Source organism: Bos javanicus, chromosome 28, assembly GCF_032452875.1.
Source record: "Bos javanicus breed banteng chromosome 28, ARS-OSU_banteng_1.0, whole genome shotgun sequence".
Taxonomy (NCBI): domain Eukaryota; kingdom Metazoa; phylum Chordata; class Mammalia; order Artiodactyla; family Bovidae; genus Bos; species Bos javanicus.
In genome coordinates, this window is record NC_083895.1 from 14455762 (window position 1) to 14474803 (window position 19042).

The 19042-nt window shown below is 48.1% G+C and overlaps 2 protein-coding genes across 5 annotated transcripts in view; both read right to left on the reverse strand.

Moving 5' to 3' along the window:
- Positions 1-3756: 3756 nt before the first annotated feature.
- On the reverse strand, positions 3757-9664 carry LOC133240347 (ral guanine nucleotide dissociation stimulator-like). 3 transcript variants are annotated; one of them, XM_061404964.1, is made up of 7 exons: positions 8324-9664; positions 7866-7956; positions 7343-7453; positions 6518-6711; positions 5837-5896; positions 4718-4911; positions 3757-4447 (listed from the first exon to the last, which is right to left on the reverse strand). In XM_061404964.1, the coding sequence occupies exons 1-7, from the start codon at positions 8518-8520 to the stop codon at positions 4251-4253; spliced, it is 1044 nt and encodes a 347-aa protein (XP_061260948.1). In that variant the 5' UTR covers positions 8521-9664; the 3' UTR covers positions 3757-4250. The 3 variants fall into 3 exon arrangements, with proteins under 3 accessions (XP_061260948.1, XP_061260950.1, XP_061260949.1); XM_061404966.1 differs by having other exon boundaries at positions 7866-8147; XM_061404965.1 differs by having other exon boundaries at positions 3757-4441; positions 8324-9663.
- A 6340-nt stretch (positions 9665-16004) lies between these two features.
- LOC133240349 (zinc finger protein 37A-like) overlaps positions 16005-19042 on the reverse strand; it is an 81958-nt gene continuing 78920 nt past the window's right edge. The window contains exons 2-3 of one of the 2 annotated variants that reach the window (XR_009734199.1): positions 16417-17796; positions 16005-16278 (exon numbers count right to left, since the gene is read on the reverse strand). Coding sequence is in view for 1 of the 2 variants with exons in the window: in XM_061404967.1 (XP_061260951.1) it covers positions 17568-17796 (229 nt within the window). In the remaining variant the exon portion in view is untranslated. Of the gene's footprint in view, positions 16279-16416; positions 17797-19042 lie in introns of those variants that run through there. The other variant, XM_061404967.1, reaches the window with a different exon arrangement.

The window sequence follows — 19042 nt, forward strand, 5'->3', positions numbered from 1 at the left end:
CGAAACCTAAGACAAAGAGCATTTTAAATGACTATCAACTGTTACTATTATAGAAAGGTTTTTCAATGGTAGCATGCCTTATGTGGTATGAAAGCCACCTTTTTAACAAGGAGCTTGAGCCTTGATTGCATAATTGCAGTAACGTGAATCCCATAGAGGAGCCACCATACCCATCCAATCTTACCCAAGATGGAGGTAAGCTTTCTTGAATTATGCAATGAACTGAGATGCTGGGGGCTGAGAAAGCTCCTTCAGGGAGAGACACGTGACAAACCCATGTTATATGGTACTTACCCATCATGTACTTGTATGAAACACAAGAAAATCAAAGACTTCGCCTGATGATGGTTTGGTCAAAAGGAGGGAAGGCGTCTTCTCAGCTATCACACATTTAGTACCATGGTTTCCCACTTCCAGAGCATGAGAATTCCTGGCACCCTTGCAGGAAGCACAACTGCCCTGGTGCATCACGGACATTCAGAATGGGGGACAGGGGTGTGGACTTTTCATGGCACCAGGGGCTTCAACTGTCAGCACCGACTAGGGAAATCTATGCTTCATATCCTTCATTCTGTGCTGCTTTAAAAACAACTTCATGGATGTACAGATGAGGTTTAAAAAAAAAAAAACCCACGTCTAAAATGTGCAATTCAGTAAGGTCTCACACATGTATGTATCCAGAAAAGCATCAGTGGAATTAAGATTAAGACATAGAGACTGCTCCCCACGTTTGCTTCATGCTCCTGGTCACCCACGCCTCCCACCCATCCCCGGGCAACCACTAATCTGCTTTCTTCAGAAATGACATTGTTCTGTATCTGGATGCTTTTCCTCAGCATGGATGTTTTGAGATTTATAAGTAATCTATGAGGTGGGCATGGCTGAGTTCCTCCAACTAGGCAGGCGGCAGCCCGTCACCCAGCAGGGGGAACCCGGGGAGGGATTGCCTATGGGGATGAATGGCTTGGTAAGGAATCAGCAGAAGAGGAAGAGGGCTAGATAGCCACCTTCCCTACTAGGAATCAGACTGCCCCCACAACAGAATCACACTGGGATTCGAACATGGCTAAAGGAAGACGGGATCAGAGTCACTTCATTAGGACTCACGTGAGTGGGCACTAAGACATTAAAAGATGCCAAGTTGGCAAACATAGAACAGGGAGAGAGGGAAGCTCCAGGTAAATCCCTCGATGGACTACAGAAGCCTTTCACAGATTCCCTGAGATTGATCCCAAAAGTGCAGAGGGAGGAATGATCTCAAAAGAAAGATTTCTCACTCAGTCGAATCCAGATATCCGCAGTAAGCTACTCAAAGAGGCGTATGGACCAAATCATCTTAGATAACCTGTTGTGACTGGTTCAGACACTTTATCATGGCAGGGAGGAAAAGGAGAAGAGGCAGAAAAAGAGCAGGGAAGACTGAAGTCCCAGCAGGAGCTCTCAGATCCACTCTGAAACAGCTGGAGAAAAATGCCCGCAGGGACCCAGGCAGAAAGGAACAGCCTTGCTGTTACTGAAGAAAGCGGGGACACCTGCGAGAGTTGCTCTCAGGCATCGAAGCTGCCACTGTCTCCATGCCCAGTCTGCAGACGTCCACACTGGAGAACGCTGCCTTCTGAGGCCTAGGCCCCAGGGATCGGACTCTCAAGGCAATCAGGACTGAAGGTGTCTGGGGCTCCCCACACAAGCTCCTGTGGTAATTCCACCTGAGGAACCCTGGGGCATGACAACTGTGGGGGCCAATCAGTCGATTTCCTCTTAGACCACAGGGCAACTTAATTTGTATTTCCTGAAGCCCTGGCCCACTCTCTCCCCGATCCGCTTCCGTAATGGGACTGTCTGCATGACCCAAACATTATTATTTTAGTTGTGCTCCAAACTCCAATATCTACTATCAAGGAAAATGTTACTTCTGCATTAAAATACAGTGTGAACTTTGAAGTGACAATCCCAGTTTCAGAGAGATCTCCTCCCGTAGGTAGCACGGGTAAAGATTGCCGTCTAGTCTGCAGATCACATTCTAGCACGTGGTCCATACCAAGTCATCTTGTATCACTCACAGTGCCTCAGCCATTTTTGGGGAAATGTTCCTTATCCTTCAGGGCATGAAGTTAAGTGAGTGTACCCTCTCCCTCACTGCAGCAAAGAGAGGCCCACAGAACCATTGGGGGGTGCCTTCCAACTATGACGGAGGCCTGGGGTTGCACATGTCACCCAGTCGTAAACCACCCAGAGATGTGGAAGGCTGGGCAGACTGTGTGCAGGCTTTGAAAGCTCCTTGCTTAATTGGTCACTGTCCTTTTGGAAAATTGAGGCCCTGATAGGAGTGGGAAAATCCAGGGCCCAGGGCAGGGGCAGAGTCTCAGGCCATCCTAGGCTAGGGCTGCACCACACCACACACACTTGGGAATTAGAGACCCAAGAACCCCAGAGCATCTCCACTTACTGGGATTAGATGTCTGGGGGTGTCCACACAAATATACACGACACTCACACTAACATCAGAAGAAGTGACAGTAGGGCATGGGGTCAAAGAGGAGCGGATCTGGGGAGGCAACAAATGAAAAAGAAGCAAGGTGATGATCACAGACTGGACCTCACACTGTCTTTGGAGCAGGAACGGACCATGACTCCACCAGAGGCCTCTGCCAGTCTCTCCCAGGGGTTTGAGGCTGTGGACTCACCTAGGACACGAGCTGCTTCATTCAGGGGCAGGCCACAAGGGCCTCCTCAGAGGCGTCTTCCCCAGAGTGAGGGACCAGGAGGGGGAATGTGTGGCAGAGAGGACACTGCAACACAGATGAAGAAGTGGAAATGGAAACACTAAAGGTACACTTCCGCCACAGGTCCTCACAAAGGTAACTACACAGAATTCAGTCACCGCCCACATTCCGCTCCTACATCAACAATGAAAGAAGTAAACCCAGAAAGTCACATGCCTGTAGACAAGTGTTCAGAGCAGCACTATACACAAGAGCCCAAAAGTGAAAAGAGTCCTAATGTCCATCAAGAGATGAGGGAGAGTTGAATGCAGTGCCTTTCCAGACTGCAGGACTCAGTTCAGTTCAGTCGCTCAGTCCTGTCCGACTCTTTCCGACCCCATGAATCGCAGCACGCCAGGCCTCCCTGTCCATCACCAACTCCGGAGTTCATACTAATTCATGTGCATCGAGTTGGTGATGCCACCCAGCCATTTCATCCTCTGTCATCCCCTTCTACTCCTGCCCCCAATCCCTCCCAGCATCAGGGTCTTTTCCAATGAGTCAACTCTTCGCATGAGGTGGCCAAAGTATTGGAGCTTCAGCCTCAGCATAAGTCCTTCCAATGAACACCCAGGACTGGTCTCTTCTGGATGGACTGGTTGGATCTTCTTGCAGTCCAAGGGATTTGCAAGAGTCTTCTCCAACACCACAGTTCAAAAGCATCAATTCTGTGGCGCTCAGCTTTCTTCACAGTCCAACTCTCACATCCATACATGACCACTGGAAAAACCATAGTCTTGACTAGATGGACATTTTTTGGCAAAGTAATATCTCTGCTTTGTAATATGCTATCTAGGTTGGTCATAACTTTCCTTCCAAGGAGTAAGCTTCTTTTTATTTCATGGCTGCAATCACCATCTGCAATGATTTTGGAGCCCAAAATAAGAGTTGGTGTCAAATAGGATGCAGATGGTCTGCAACAGACAATCGACGGGGTCATGTAACGTAGTGAATGTTCATGCCGGTCACATGTACAATTGAAAAAGTCATAGAATTCCATTTCTATCTAAGTTTACTTTATCTCATAGAAAAAATGTTTGTACATGTAATTAAAAAAAAACAAAACACATATTAAGAGAGGGAATTAAGGTGGAGAGACAGGCTCCAGGCCTGGTGCTGGAACGGGGGCAGCACACCATCTGCCAGGCAAGGCAAGGCTCGCTGACGATCTGAGACTGGCTCCAGGGACGTTAGGGGAGGAACTGGCTCTAGCGCCTGAGCTGCTACACATGCTGGGTCTGCTGGGGTCTCTAGAACCACAGCTGGATAACACCGGAGCCACAGCTGATTGCAAAGCACCAAGAGGCTCCAGAGCCCAGACAGTGCCCTGGCAAAGGTTGGCTTAAGCCTGGGGACTGAGACTGTGGAAGCAGTGCTGGCACAGGATTTTCCGGGTGATTCAGGCTCTGAAGGGAAAAGAGAGCTCTTTCTTGCATGTTCTCTGGATCTACAACTGGAACCTGGAGGTACTTTTCCTCGCCTCTCAGCTTAAGTGAGAGCCAGGGCATGAGCATGCTGTGGCTCTGGGTTTGGAGCTGGCATGTTTACTTGATGCAGACCTTGAACTTGAATGGGAGCTGGGCTTTGAGCTTGCTCTGACTGTGGAGCTGTGGCAGGCATTAGGGGTGCTGTTGGCGTGAGATCTGGTGATGTTTCCAGAGCTTCTTCTCCAGCGGATGCTGGATCTCCCAGAAGAGAAAACACTGTCAGTAAGACTGCTTGTCCATGGATCCCAAAAACAGGAACATACTCGCTACTTAGCCCTGAAATCTCAATCCAAGATGCCACCTACCCCCAGGAAGTCCTCCCAGGCTGCAGTCCAGGGGAATAATGATCTGAGCCTCCTCAATGCTCCTGGCCTAGTTCCAGCCTCAGGAGGCTCTGCTCTGTGTGGCTCAGCCCCCTCCCTTCCTTATTCGTCTCCATCCTCCTCACCCACCCCGAGTCCTCCTCACCATGCCCCTCAGCCTCAGTGGGCTCCAGGGTCTCCAGCTGCACCAGGAGATGGCGGGCTTGCTGCTCCAGGTCTGAGTCAGGCATGTTGAGCTCTACGTAAGCGAGGAGCATCTTCAGGCAGGGAAATTCTGGGGCTTGCTGGAAATCCTCAGGGTAAAGGTGCAGCCAGGTGCCCAGGATGGAGGCCATGGCCCTGGGGGGAGTCACGTGGGCAGCAGAGTCAGAGACCTGGCCTTCCCACCACACTGCACTCCAGGGCCACCCTGCAGGGACCTGGGCCTCTGTGCCTTCTGCCCCTGCCCATCCAGAGGTCAGTTCTCCTCCACGGTCCATCTCACCTGGCAGACCAGGCAGAGGAGGCCTGGATACAGGGCAGGGGCTGCCAAGGAGCCTGCTCAAGTGACAGCCCTTGATCCATGGTGTGACCATCTGTCCGCTTCCTGAGGTCTGCCTGACACAGCTCCCTCTCTCTGCCCCTCCCCCGGGTGTCACCACTGCGAGGGCAGGCAGGGTGTCTACTCTGGTCACTGCATCTCTAGAACATGTCGGGGGTCCCAGGAGTATCTGTCTAAGGAGGGCACACATAGACTCTGTCATCTGCTCAGGCTTCCTGCGGGCCTCCTAACACCGCACATTTACCTCCTACATCAACAGGCTGCCTCATCTGCTAGGGACGCACCAGCATCTCCTCCCGCCACTGACACTCATTATTCCTCAGCAAGGGCTCAGCTGTCCCCTGAGTGTCACTGGGTCCACTGAGCACCAGCTGATCACTGCTGCCGAGGTTCCACCAGACAGTGAGCTGGGTGATCTCTACACTTTATGTTCTGGGTCCCAGGATCAGGGGTAGAGGCAGGACTGGGATGGACAGGGTACGGGTGTGCACTGGCATGGGCGGACTCTGACCTCTGACCTCCCAGATGCTCCTCACAGCACCCCACACCCCTCCACAGCTCTCTTGGCCTCCTTTCCTCTCTTCCAGGACAAGCTCCCCAGACCTTGGCCCCCAGCTATGTGGGATCCAGGATTCTGCCAGCCCTGCCCAACCAGCAACCCCATTACTCCAGGCAGTTCTCTGGGATAGGGAGTCGCTCCCTCTTGAGTCACAGTCCACTCACATTTTCAGCTGGTGCAGGGGTCCACCATCCTCATCGCAGTAAGGGAGGATGCATCCGTACCTACAGGAGGCCAGGAGGCGTCACATGGACAGTACTGCAGACACGCCTGGATGTGATGGCTAGTGTGACAGGGTTCCCTCCCGCCCACAACCCCCACCCCGGAGAACTGAAGCCCTGGGGGGCAGGACTACTGTCTGCTCGATGCATTACGTCATGCTTCTTCCTAGAAAAGTGCCTGCACCTCGTGCGCCTTCCTCTATATTTCAAGAACAAATGAGCCCAACAAGCCCCATCCGAGTGCCTGGGGCACCATGGATCACTCCCAGGGACCCTTGTTCTCACTCACCCAGGACAGGGCACCACTTACACCTCAGCTTGCAATTGGGAAAATGCTTTGGGCCAAGTCAAAGGCAAAGAGACAACGGAGACAGAGGCTTCCTCGAGGGGAGGAGGAATGTGATGTCTCAGCACAACCACAGCCATTCCAGGGGTCCAAGTTCCCAGAAAGCACTTTCCAGGATGCACCCACTTAGTCCCCCCAGGGGGCTGCTCCTCCCTTTCCCCTCAAGTGAAGAGGGGAGCCAACTGGGGCTCACAGAGGTGGAGAGACGTTCCCATGACTCACAGCTGGAAGGTGGCCAGGTCTCCCCGAGTACCCAGTAGGGGAGGGGTAGTGCTCACCTCATGAAGAGAAGGTCCAGCACCTGCTGGGGGGTGCCAAAAGCCCTGTAGCTGCCCAGGAATGTGGGGAGGTAGGCGGGGTCACCGCCCAGGAAGGCAGGCACCAGGTTGTCCACCAACATCTCCAGTCTGCGTCTCCGGACACTCCACACACTGTAGGTCTCATTCCTGTCCCCTGTGGACACACTTTCCCCCTGGGGTGGAACACAGCAGAGACACGAGTCAGAGGCGGCACCAAAGACTCCAGGAAGGCATGTTCTGGAGCTCAGACTGAGTCCCCAAGCCTTCAGGACCCATGACAGGAGGAGGGTAGGAGTGCCCTCCACAGAATAAATGTCCTGGCATCACAAGTGAACTGGTGCTGGGCTATGGTTATGTGTGTTAGCGTCTCGGGGCAGTTTGTATTGGACAGCTCCCCGTGTGTTAACTGCATCATCCCTGTGGTGGTGATACAACATCCCATTCTGGGGATGAGAACTGGGGTGAGAGGGGCGGAACCTGGGGTGAGAAATATTAGGATTCTCAGGCCCACATGGATACCTGGGATGGAGTTAATACAGGATACACCGTAGAAACATGCAATGAGGCTCCTTGGGGAACATGAAGTGAAATCCTATCACAATCTCTTTCTAAGATTTCCACATGGAGGTGACCAGTGATTTTGCATCTGGACAAGTAGGTCCTGGCCCGAGAGGGCGCCTCGCAGAGATGACAGTCCCAGGTTCCTTTTGGAGCAGGACTCTAGGAGGGACTCAGGGCAGGGCCAGGGTGGCTCTGGGACCCGGAACTTCCTGGTTGTAAGATCGCCTCCCAGCTGGTACTCACCCTGTGCCCGCCCTGGGCTCTATTGCTGGTGTGGGGCTCCGGTCCCTCACGCAGGGAGATGGAGCAGGGTGCTCCGTGGACCAGCTCCTGTCTGCAGTCTGGTGAGGAGCCCTGTGAACAAGTGCCCAGCAGCCAGGCAGAAAGTCTCAGGGCACCGGCCAGCTGTCTGTGGTACTTCTCAGACCCCTAGACATCTCCCCTCCAGACACACGCCCACCACTCTCCCAACCGACTTCCACCGAGGATGTAGACACCTGACTGCCTGAGGGCCTTGGATCCACACTGGCACAGAGAAGAGCACCTCAGGGATGCTGTTTCCCCACTGCCAGCCTGTCCTCAGGTGTGACCGTGACAGGACTGCCAGGTCACCACGGAACCACCAACCTGTTCCTGCCCAGAGGGAGAACCTCCCCTCAAGTTCCACTTCCCCCCACATGGAGATGAGGGCAGCTGGCGCTGCCCAGGGAGGGCTCCCAGTGGCGGCCAGGCCTGGTGTGGCCCGCTCTAGGTTGCCTGTGGTTACCTTAGGTGACCTCCTGGTAAAGGACCAGAGGCATCCGAGTTGAGCGCTGAACCGCCTGAAACATCCGAAAAACCTCTCCCTCCAGGGTTTCCTGAAGCAGAAGCCCTGGCCAGTCGAGACACAGCTGGAGAACATCCTTCTGGATGAAGTCTCTGCAGCCGAGTGAGCCCAACTGGCTGTGGCGCTGTTGCTAGGAGGTGGGTGCCCGGTTACAGGGTTCCGAGTTCTGTCAGGGTCTGCCGTCAAGGAAATGACTTCTCCTCCAGGGGCCCCTTCCTTGAACTGACAGTTGACACCTCTGCACACAGCCCTCGGGATACTGACCACTCATCCCTCATCCCCACAGCCCCGGGTCTCACACAGTTACTCCACACAGCCCTCCACACAGCTCCCGGGTAGGGTCTGTGTGCAGCTCTGAGGTGACAGACCTGGGTCCAGTCTCACCCCCCATTTCCTACCTGTTCTCCATCCTGGATGAATCCATGTGTCTCTCAAAGCCTGCCCGGGTCCCCACCTGCACACTGGGGATGATGCCCGCATGGACTTTAGGGATGTGCTCAGATATCGGTGGGACAAGACTTGGAAAACGTGGGAGTCCTGTCTCAGGCAGGCAGTGCCTCCAGCCCCTGTATATTCTTCTTATTACCTTCCTCATATCTGTCCCTCTTTTGTTCCCACCCTAAAGTCCTTTTCATATTCACTCTGCTCGGGTGTGTGTGTGTGTGTGTGTGTGTGTGCGTGTTTGTACCTGTGCTCACTCTCTAGAGGCCAGAGGAACACTGCCCCTAAATAGGGAGGGATGGTAAGAGATTCTTACGATCTAAGGCTTTTTAATTTCTAATGGATTAAAACCTGAATAAAAGAACTGAAACCATTAAGATCCTAGAAATAAACTGAAACTATGTTTTTGTATATCAGTCTTGGCAATGAAGTTTGGATGTAATTCCAAAAGCAAAAGAAGTGAAAGGAAAACAGAACAAGTGAGACTACATCAAACTCAAAAGCCTCGGCATGGGGAACCATCAATAAAATGATAAGTGAAGGATGAAATGGAGAACGTATTGGCAATTCTCATGTCTAATAAGGGTTCTTATCCAAAATATGTAAGAAACACACACAATTCTAAAGCAAAGAAGCACACAAAAGTAACCTCATTGAGAAATGGGTATAAGTTCTGATTTCTCTGAGAAGGCCTTACAAATACCTCAGAAATGAAGAGAAAAAAAAACACAAATGAGAAAAGGAAAGATATACCCATGTTAAATCAGAGTTCCAAAACATAGCAAAGAGAGATAAGAAACCCTAAGGGAAAAATACAAAGAAATAGAGGCAAGCAATAGAATGGGAAAGACCTGAGATCCTTTCCAGATAATTAGAGACACTAAGGGAACTTTGGTGGAAAAATAGGCACAATAAGGGACGGATACGGTATGGACCTCAGAAGCAGAAAATATTAAGAGGCAAAAATACACAGAAGAATTATACAAAAAAAGGCATTAATGACAAGGACAACTATGATGGGATGGTCACTCACCTAGAGCCAGACATCCTTGAGTATGAAGTCAAGTGGGTCTTAGGGAGCATTACTACAAATAAAGCTTGTGGAGGGGATAGTTCCTTCCACTGAGTTATTTAAGATGATGCTGTGAAAGTGCTGCACTTTTGCCAGCAAATTTGCAAAACTCAGCAGCAGCCACAGGGCTGCAAAAGTTCAATTTTCAATCCAGTCCTGCAAAAGAATCTTCAACCTTCCACATAACTGTGCTCATTTCACAAGCTAGCAAGTTAACGCTCAAAAGTCTTCAAGCTAGATTCCAGAGGAACCAGCTGGATTTCAAAAAGGCAGAGGAACAAGAGATCAAATTACCAACATCCACTGGATCATAGAAAAGCAGGTAATTCCAGAGAAACATCTACTTCTGCTTTTTCTACTTCTGCTTCATTGACTACATAGAATAAAGCCTTTGACTCTGTGCATCATAACAAACTGTTCAAAATTCTTCAAGAGATGGGAGTAGAAGAAAACCTTTTCTGCCTCCTGCAAAAATTGTATACAGGTCAAGGAGCAACAGTTAGAACCGGGCATGGAACAACAAACTGGGTCAAAATTGGGAAAGGAGAACATCAAGGCTGTATATTGTCACCCTGCTTATTTAACTTCTACCCACAGTAAATCATGCGAAATGCAGGGCTGGATGAAGCACAAGCTCGAATCAAGATTGCCTGGAGAAGTATCAATAACCTCAGATATGCAGATAACACCGCCATTTGCACATTGTATGATCACTCACCTACAGCAGATGGTATGATCACTCAACTAGAGCCAGACATCTTGGGATGCTAAGTCAAGTGGGCCTTAGGAAACATCACTACAAACAAAGCTCGTGGAGCTGATGGAATTCCAGGGGAACTGTCTCAAATCCTAAAAGGCGAGGCTGTGAACATGCTGCACTAAATATGTCAGCAAGTTTGGAAAACTCAGCAGTGGCCGCAGGACTGGAAAAGGTCAGTTTTGATTCCGGTCCAAAAGAAAGACAATGCCAAAGAATACTAAAACTACTTCACAATTGTACTCATCTCACACAGTAGCGAAGTAATGCTCCATATTCTCCAAGCCAGGCTTCACAGTACATGAACTGTGAGCTTCCAGATGTTCAAGCTGGAGTTAGGAAACCCAGAGGAATCAAAGATCGGATTGCCAACATCCGATGGATCATGGAAAAAGCAAGAGGGTTCCAGAGAAACATCTACTTCTGTGTTACTGACTACAAAGCCAAAGCCTTTGACTGTGTGGATCACAAGAAACTGTGGAAAATTCTTCAAGAGATGGGGATACCAGCCCACCTGACCTGCCTCCTGAGAAATCTGTATGCAGGTCTAGAAGCAACAGTTAGAACTGGACATGGACCAACAGACTGGTTCCAAATTGGGAAAGGAGTATGTCAAGGCTGTATATTGTCACCCTGCTTCTTTAACTTATATGCAGAGGACATCATGAGAAACACTGGACTGGTTGAAGCACAAACTGGACGAGGACTCAAGAATGTCCAGTCTGTGTGAGGGAGAAATATCAATCACCTCAGATACGCAGATGACACCATTCTTATGGCAAAACGCGAAGGGGAACTTGAGCCTCTCGATGAAAGTGAAAGAGGAGAGTGAAAAAGTTGGCTGAAAGCTCAACACTCAAAAAAGTTACATCATGGCATCCGCTCCCATCACTGCATGGCAAATAGATGGGGAAACAGTGGGAGAGTGACAGACTTTATCTTTCTGGGCTCCAAGATGCCTGCAGGTGGTGACTGCAGCCATGAAATTAAAGATGCTTGCTCCTTGGAAGAAAAGCTATAACCAACCTATACAGCACATTAGAAAGCAAGACATCACTTTGCCAACAAACATCCATCCACTCAAAACTATGGTTTCTCCAGTAGTCATGTATGGATGAGACAGATGGACTAGAAAGAAAGCTGAGCGCCAAAGAATTGATGCTTTTGAACTGCGGTGTTACAGAAGATGCTTGAGAGTCCCTTGGAGTGCAAGGAGATCACACCAGTCCACCCTAAAGGAAATCAGTCTGAATATTCACTGGAGGGACTCGTGTTGAAGCTGAAATGCCAATATTTTGGCCACCTGATGTGAAGAACTGACTCATTGGAAAAGATCCTGAATTTGGGAAAGATTAAAGGTGGGTGGAGAAGCGGATGACAGAGGATGAGATGGGTGGATGGCATCACCGTCTCGATGGACACAAGTTTGAGCAAACTCTGGGAGTTGGTGATAGAGAGGGAGGCCTGGCATGGTGCAATCCATGGGGTCACAAAGAGCTGGGCACGACTGAGAAACTGAACTGAACTGAATGGCGGAAAGAGAAGAGTAACTAAAGAGCCTCTTGATGAAGCTGAAAGAGGGGAGTGAAAAAGCTGGCTTAAAACTCAACATTGAAAACACTAAGTTCATGGCATCCAGTTCATCACTTCAAGTCAAATAGATGAGGAAAGAATGGAAACAGCGACCGACTTTATTTTATTGGGCTCCAAAATCACTGTGGATGGTGACTGCAGCCGTGAAATTAAGACACTTGCTCCTTGGAAGAAAAGCTATGACAAACCTACACAGCGTCTTAAAAAGCATGTACATCACTTTGCTGACAAAGGTCTACGTAGTCAAAGCTACGGTTTCACCAGTAGATCTGTCTGGATGTGAGAGATGGACCATAAAGAAGGTTGAGCACCAAAGAACTGTTGCTTTTTGAACTGTGGCCTTGGCGAAGACTATTGCGAGTGCATTGTGCTGCAAGGAGATCAAACCAGTCAATCCTAAAGGAAATCGACCCTGAATATTCATTGGATGGACCGATGCTGAACCAGAAGCTCCAATACTTTGGCGGCCTGATGCCAGTAACAATTCACTGGAAAAGACCCTGATTGGGAAATATTGAGGGCAGGAGGAGAGGAGTGACAGAGGATGAGGTGGTTGGACGGTATCCTCGACTCATTGGACAGTGGTTTCAGCAAACTCTGGCAGATAGTGGAGGACAAGGAAGCCTGGGATCCTGCAGTCCATAGGGTCATAAAGGGTCAAACACTACTGAGCGAATGAACAACAAGACATCTCCCCAAAGACGACACGTAGATGTTCAACAGGCATTTGAAGAGATGTTCAACATCGTTAATCATCACACACGTGAAAATAAAAACCACAGTGAGATACAGAATGGCTATCATCAGAAAGAACACAGTTATGAAATCTTGGCCAGGATGTAGAGAACAGGGAACCTTCGTAAACTGTCGTTGGAACGAAAATTGGTGTAGCCGATATGGAAGGCAGTATGGAGTTTCCTCAAAACACTAAAAATAAAACTATTGTGTTATTCAGCAGTTCCAGTACTGAATATTTATGTTCAAAGAAAACAAATAAACCAATATGAAAAGACATGTGCATCTGAATATTCATAGCACCATTACTTTCAATAGCCAAGGCATAAAAACAAACTACGTGTCCAGCAGTAGATAAATGGAAATATGAGCATACAGAACATACATATATAATTTTTCTCGATTGAAATTTGATGACATTTGCTTTCCAGAAATTTACGCACATAGTCTAACATGTTAAGCATATAGGGATGAAATTTTTCATTCTCTTTTCTATAATCCTTTTAGGGAAACCATTTATCTTATTCATAATAGGCTCATTTTAATTGGCTTGAAAGAGTCCATCTAATTTCCAGATAGAAAGACTACACTTCCACGTTCCAAAACCAAAATTTACTTGACTCCATCAAACATACTGTTTCTATTCCGATTGATTAATGTTTAATATTTCCATATTAAATCCCTCCTCCATTTCCACTGTTTAAAATTTTGTCTTCAATTCTCAGGTACAATAAGTGTGGTGTGTAATTTCAATTTTGAAATGTAAGGAAAAACGTTCAAGTTTTACTAAAGGAAAAAAAAAGCACAGCTGCCATAAGTGAAAAAAAAAAAAAAAAGCACAGCAAAAATGAAGTGATAGTAAGTGATGGATAGATAGGGGAACTGGGGAAATGAACACATTTTCAATACGTTTCCCATATTTGTCTACATTTGCTTCTTTTTGTCCCCCTTCTCTACAATGATGGTGTTTAAAAAAAAAATGCACTTTTAATTTTTAAAAGTATGTGTTTTCTACTCTATAAGACAAGGAATTAAAAGCAACCACATACAAAGAATATGAAAACCTTTTAAAATAAAATAGAAAAAACAGACAGAGAGTGTTAAAAAAAACTCACATCGGAAGAACTGTCATGCTCAGTAAATCTCAAAACACACCCCCGACCTTACCGAAACCAAAGACAAAGAGCGTTTTAAATGACTTTCAACCGTTGCTATTACACAAAGGTTTTTCAATGGTAGCATGCCTTACATGGTATGAAAGTCACCGTTTTAACTAAGAGCTCAGGCCTTGATTGCATTATTGCAGTAACGTGAATCCCATGCAAAGCCATTTACACATGTTACCCATTTACCCAAGATGCAGGTAAGGTTTCTCCCAAGTAATCCAATGATCTAAGATGCTGGGGGCTGAGAAGACTCCTTTACAGATAGACTGCTGACAAACCTATGTTATATGGTAGTTACTCATCATGGACTTGTATGAAACACTTGAAAATCAAAGACTTCGCCTGATGATGGTTTGGTCAAGATGAGGAAAGGCTCCTTCTCAGCTATCACCTATTTGATATGAGGGTTTCCCATTTCCAGAGCCTGAGAATTCCTGGCGCCCTTGCAGGAAGCACAACTGCCCTGGCGCATCACGGACACCCTGCGTGGGGGACCAGGGGTGTGGACTTTCCGTGGCACCAGGGGCTTCAACACCCAGCACCGGCTGGGAAATCTGTGCTTCATATCCTTCACTCAGTGCTGCTTTAATCACAGCTTCATGGATGTACAGATGAGGTTTAAAAAAAAAAAAAAAAAAAACCCACGTCTAAAATGTGCAATTCAGTAAGGTCTCACACATGTATGTATCCAGAAAAGCATCAGCGGAATTAAGATTAAGACATACAGACTGCTCCCCACGTTTGCTTCATGCTCCTGGTCACCCACGCCTCCCACCCATCCCCAGGCAACCACTAATCTGCTTTCTTCAGAAATGACATTGTTCTGTATCTGGATGCTTTTCCTCAGCATGGATGTTTTGAGATTTATAAGTAATCTATGAGGTGGGCATGGCTGAGTTCCTCCAACTAGGCAGGCGGCAGCCCGTCACCCAGCAGGGGGACCCCGGGGAGGGATTGCCTATGGGGATGAATGGCTTGGTAAGGAGTCAGCAGAAGAGGAAGAGGGCGAGATAGCCACCTTCCCTACTAGGAATCAGACTGCCCCCACAACAGAATCACACTGGGATTCGAACATGGCTAAAGGAAGACAGGATCAGAGTCACTTCGTTAGGACTCAAGTGAGTGGGCACTAAGACATTAAATGATGCCAAGTTGGCAAACATAGAACAGGGAGAGAGGGAAGCTCCAGGTAAATCCCTCGATGGACTACAGAAGCCTTTCACAGATTCCCTGAGATTGATCCCAAAAGTGCAGAGGGAGGAATGATCTCAAAAGAGAGATTTCTCACTCAGTCGGATCCAGATATCCACAGTAAGCTACTCAAAGAGGCGTATGGACCAAATCATCTTAGATAACCTATTGCAACTGGCTCGGACACTCTATCATGGCAGGGAGGAAGATGAGAAGAGGCAGAAAAAGAGCAGGGAAGACTGAAGTCCCAGCAGGAGCTCTCAGATCCACTCTGAAACAGCCAGAGAAAAGTGCCCACAGGGACCCAGGCAGAAAGGAACAGGCTTGCTGTTACTGAAGAAAGCGGGGACACCTGCAAGAGTTGCTCTCAGGCATCTAAGCCACCACTGTCTCCATGCCCAGTCTGCAGACGTCCACACTGGAGAATGCTGCTCTCTGAAGCCTAGGCCCCAGGGATCGAACTCTCAAGGCAATCAGGACTGAAGGTGCCTGAGGCTCCCCACACAAGCTCCTGTGGTAATTCCACCTGAAGAACCCTGGGTCATGACAACTGCGGGGGCCAATCAGTCGATTTCCTCTTAGACCACAGGGCAACTTACTCTGTATTTACTGAAGTCCTGACCCACTCTCTTCCCAATCCGCTTCCATAATGGGACTGTCTGCATGACCCAAACATTATTATTTCAGTTGTGCTCTAAACTCCAATATCTACTATCAGGAAAATATTACTTCTGCATTAAAACACAGTGTGAACTTTAAAGTGACAATCCCCGTTTCAGAGAGATCTCCTCCGGTAGGTAGCACGGGTAAAGATGGCCCATCTAGTCTGTAGATCACATTCTAGCACGTGGTCCATGTCCAAGTCATCTTGTATCACTCACAGTGCCTCAGCTGTTTTTGGGAGAAATGTTCCTTATCCTTCAGGGCACGAAGTTAAGTGAGTGTGAATTCTCTTCCTCATCTCAGCAAAGAGAGGCCCACAGAGCCATTGGGAGGTGCCTTCCAACTATGAGGGAAGCCTGGGGTTGCTCGTGTCACCCAGTCGTAAACCACCCAGAGATGTGGAAGGCTGGGCAGACTGTGGCTTTGAAAGCTTTTCAAAGGCTGGCAGCAAGGCTTTGAAAGGTCCTTGCTTAATCGGTCACTGTCCATTTGGAAAACTGAGGCCCTGATAGGAGTGGGAAAAACCAGGGCCCGGGGCAGGGGCAGAGTCTCAGGCAATCCTAGGCTAGGGCTGCACCACACACACCGGCTTGGCTTTGGGAATTAGAGAGCCAAGAACCCCAGAACATCTCCACTTACTGGGATTAGATGTCTGGGGGTGTCCACACAAATATACACGACACTCACACTAACATCAGAAGTGACAGTAGGGCATGGGGTCAAAGAGGAGCGGATCTGAGGTGGCGACAAATGAAAAAGAAGCAAGGTGATGATCACAGACTGGACCTCACACTGTCTTTGGAGCAGGACAGACCATGACTCCACCAGAGGCCTCTGCCAGTCTCTCCCAGGGGTTTGAGGCTGTGGACTCACCTAGGACACGAGCTGCTTCATTCAGGGGCGGGCCACAAGGGCCTCCTCAGAGGCTTCTTCCCCAGAGTGAGGGACCAGGAGGGGGAATGTGTGGCAGAGAGGACACTGCAACCCAGATGAAGAAGTGGAAATGGAAACACTAAATGTATACTATGACCAGTGCGTTTTCTTGGCAAAACTCTTTTAGCCTTTGCCCTGCTTCATTCCGTATTCCAAGGCCAAATTTGCCTGTTACTCCAGGTGTTTCTTGACTTCCTACTTTTGCTTTCCAGTCCCCTCTAATGAAAAGTACATATTTTTTTGGTGTCAGTTCTAAAAGGTCTTGTAGGTCTTCATAGAACCATTCAACTTCAGCTTTTTCAGCGTTACTGGTTGGGGCATAGATTTGGATTACTGTGATATTGAATGGTTTGCCTTGGAAACGAACAGAGATCATTCTGTCGTTTTTGAGATTGCAGCCAAGTACTGCATTTGGGACTCTTTTGTTGACCATGATGGCTACTCCATTTCTTCTGAGGGATTCCTGCCCGCAGTAGTAGATATAATGGTCATCTGAGTTAAATTCACCCATTCCAGTCCATTTGAGTTCTCTGATTCCTAGAATGTTGTTCACTCTTTCCATCTCCTGTTTGATCACTTCCAATTTGCCTTGATTTATGGACCTAACATTCCAGGTTCCTATGCAATATTGCTCTTTACAGCATCGGACCTTGCTTCTATCACCAGTCACATCCACAAGTAGGTATTGTTTTTGCTTTGGCTCCATCCCTTCATTCTTTCTGGAGTTATTTCTCCACTGATCTCCAGTAGCATATTGGGCACCTACCGACCTGGGGAGTCCTCTTTCAGCATCCTATCATTTTGCCTTTTCATACTGTTCATGGGGTTCTAAGGCAAGAATATTGAAGTAATTTGCCATTCCCTTCTCCAATGGACCACATTCTGTCAGACCTCTCCACCATGACCCACCCATCTTGGGTGGCCCCACAGGGCATGGCTTAGTTTCATTGAGTTAGACAAGGCTGTGGTCCTAGTGATTAGATTGACCAGTTTTCTGTGATTATGGTTTCAGTGTGTCTGCCCTCTGATGCCCTCTTGCAACACCTACCGTCTTACTTGGGTTTCTCTTACCTTGGACTTGGGGTATCTCTTCACAGCTGCTCCAGCAAAGCGCAGCCACTGCTCCTTACCTTGGATGAGGGGTACCTCTTCACTGCCGCCACTCCTGACCTTGAACATGGAATAGCTCCTCTCGGCCCTCCTGTGCCCATGCAGCCACCGCTCCTTGGACATGGGGTTGCTCCCTGCGGCCACCGCCCCTGACCTTGGGCGTGGGGTAGCCCCTGCCGGTTGCCGCCCCTGGCCTCATGTAATAGAGTTCTGCCAAGAGAATGCACTGGTCATAGCAAAAATCCTCTTCCAACAACACAAGAGAAGACTCTACACATGGACATCACCAGATGGTCAACACTGAAATCAGATTGATTATATTCTTTGCAGCCAAAGATGGAGAAGCTCTATACACTCAGCAAAAACAAGACTGGGAGCTGACTGTGGCTCAGATCATGAACTCAGACTTATATGGAAGAAAGTAGGGAAAACCAATAGACCATTCAGGTATGACCTAAATCAAATCCCTTATGATTATACAGTGGAAGTGAGAAATAGATTTAAGGGACTAGATCTGATAGAGTGCCTGACGAACTATGGACTGAGGTTCATGACATTGTACAGGAGACAGGGATCAAGATGATCCCCATGGAAAAGAAATGCAAAAAAGCAAAACGGCTGTCTGGGGAGGCCTTACAAATAGCGTTGAAAAGAAGAGAAGCGAAAAGCAAAGGAGAAGAGGAAAGACATAATCATCTGAATGTAGAGTTCCAAAGAATAGCAAGGAGAGATAAGAAAGCCTTCCTCAGCAATCAATGCAAATAGAGGAAAACAACAGAATGGGAAAGACTAGAGATCTCTTCAAGAAAATCAGAGATACAAAGGGAACATTTCATGCAAAGATGGGCTCGATAAAGGACAGAAATGGTATGGACCTAACAGAAGCAGAAGATATTAAGAAGAGGTGGCAAGAATACACAGAAGAACTGTACAAAAAAGATCTTCACGACCCAGATAATCACGATGGTGTGATGACTCACCTAGAGCCAGACATCCTGGAATGTGAAGTCAAGTGGGCCTTAGAAAGCATCTCTATGAACAAAGCTAGTGGAGGTGATGGAATTCCAGTTGAGCTATTTCAAATCCTGAAAGATGATGCTGTGAAAGTGCTGCACTCAATATGCCAGCAAATTTGGAAAACTCAGCAGTGGCCACAGGACTGGAAAAGGTCAGTTTTCATTTCAATCCCAAAGAAAGACAATGCCAAAGAATTCTCAAACTACCACACACTTGCACTCATCTCACATGCAAGTAAAGTAATGCTCAAAATTCTCCAAGCCAGGCTTCAGCAATATGTGAACCGTGAACTTCCTGATGTAGAAGCTGGTTTTAGAAAAGGCAGAGGAACCAGAGATCAAATTGCCAACATCTGCTGGATCGTGGAAAAAGCAAGAGAGTTCCAGAAAAACATCTATTTCTGCTTTATTGACTATGCCAAAGCCTTTGACTGTGGATC

Bases quoted from the DNA above. Each gene is read 5' to 3' on its own strand.
- LOC133240347 (XM_061404964.1), bottom strand. From the start codon at position 8,520: ATGAGGAAGGTAATAAGAAGAATATACAGGGGCTGGAGGCACTGCCTG. The intron at 5,897-6,517 runs GTGAGCACTACC...GGCCTCCTGTAG, and splicing joins CTGGACCTTCTCTTCATGAG to GTACGGATGCATCCTCCCTT. The intron at 4,912-5,836 runs GTGAGTGGACTG...GACTCCCCCCAG, and splicing joins CCCCTGCACCAGCTGAAAAT to GGCCATGGCCTCCATCCTGG.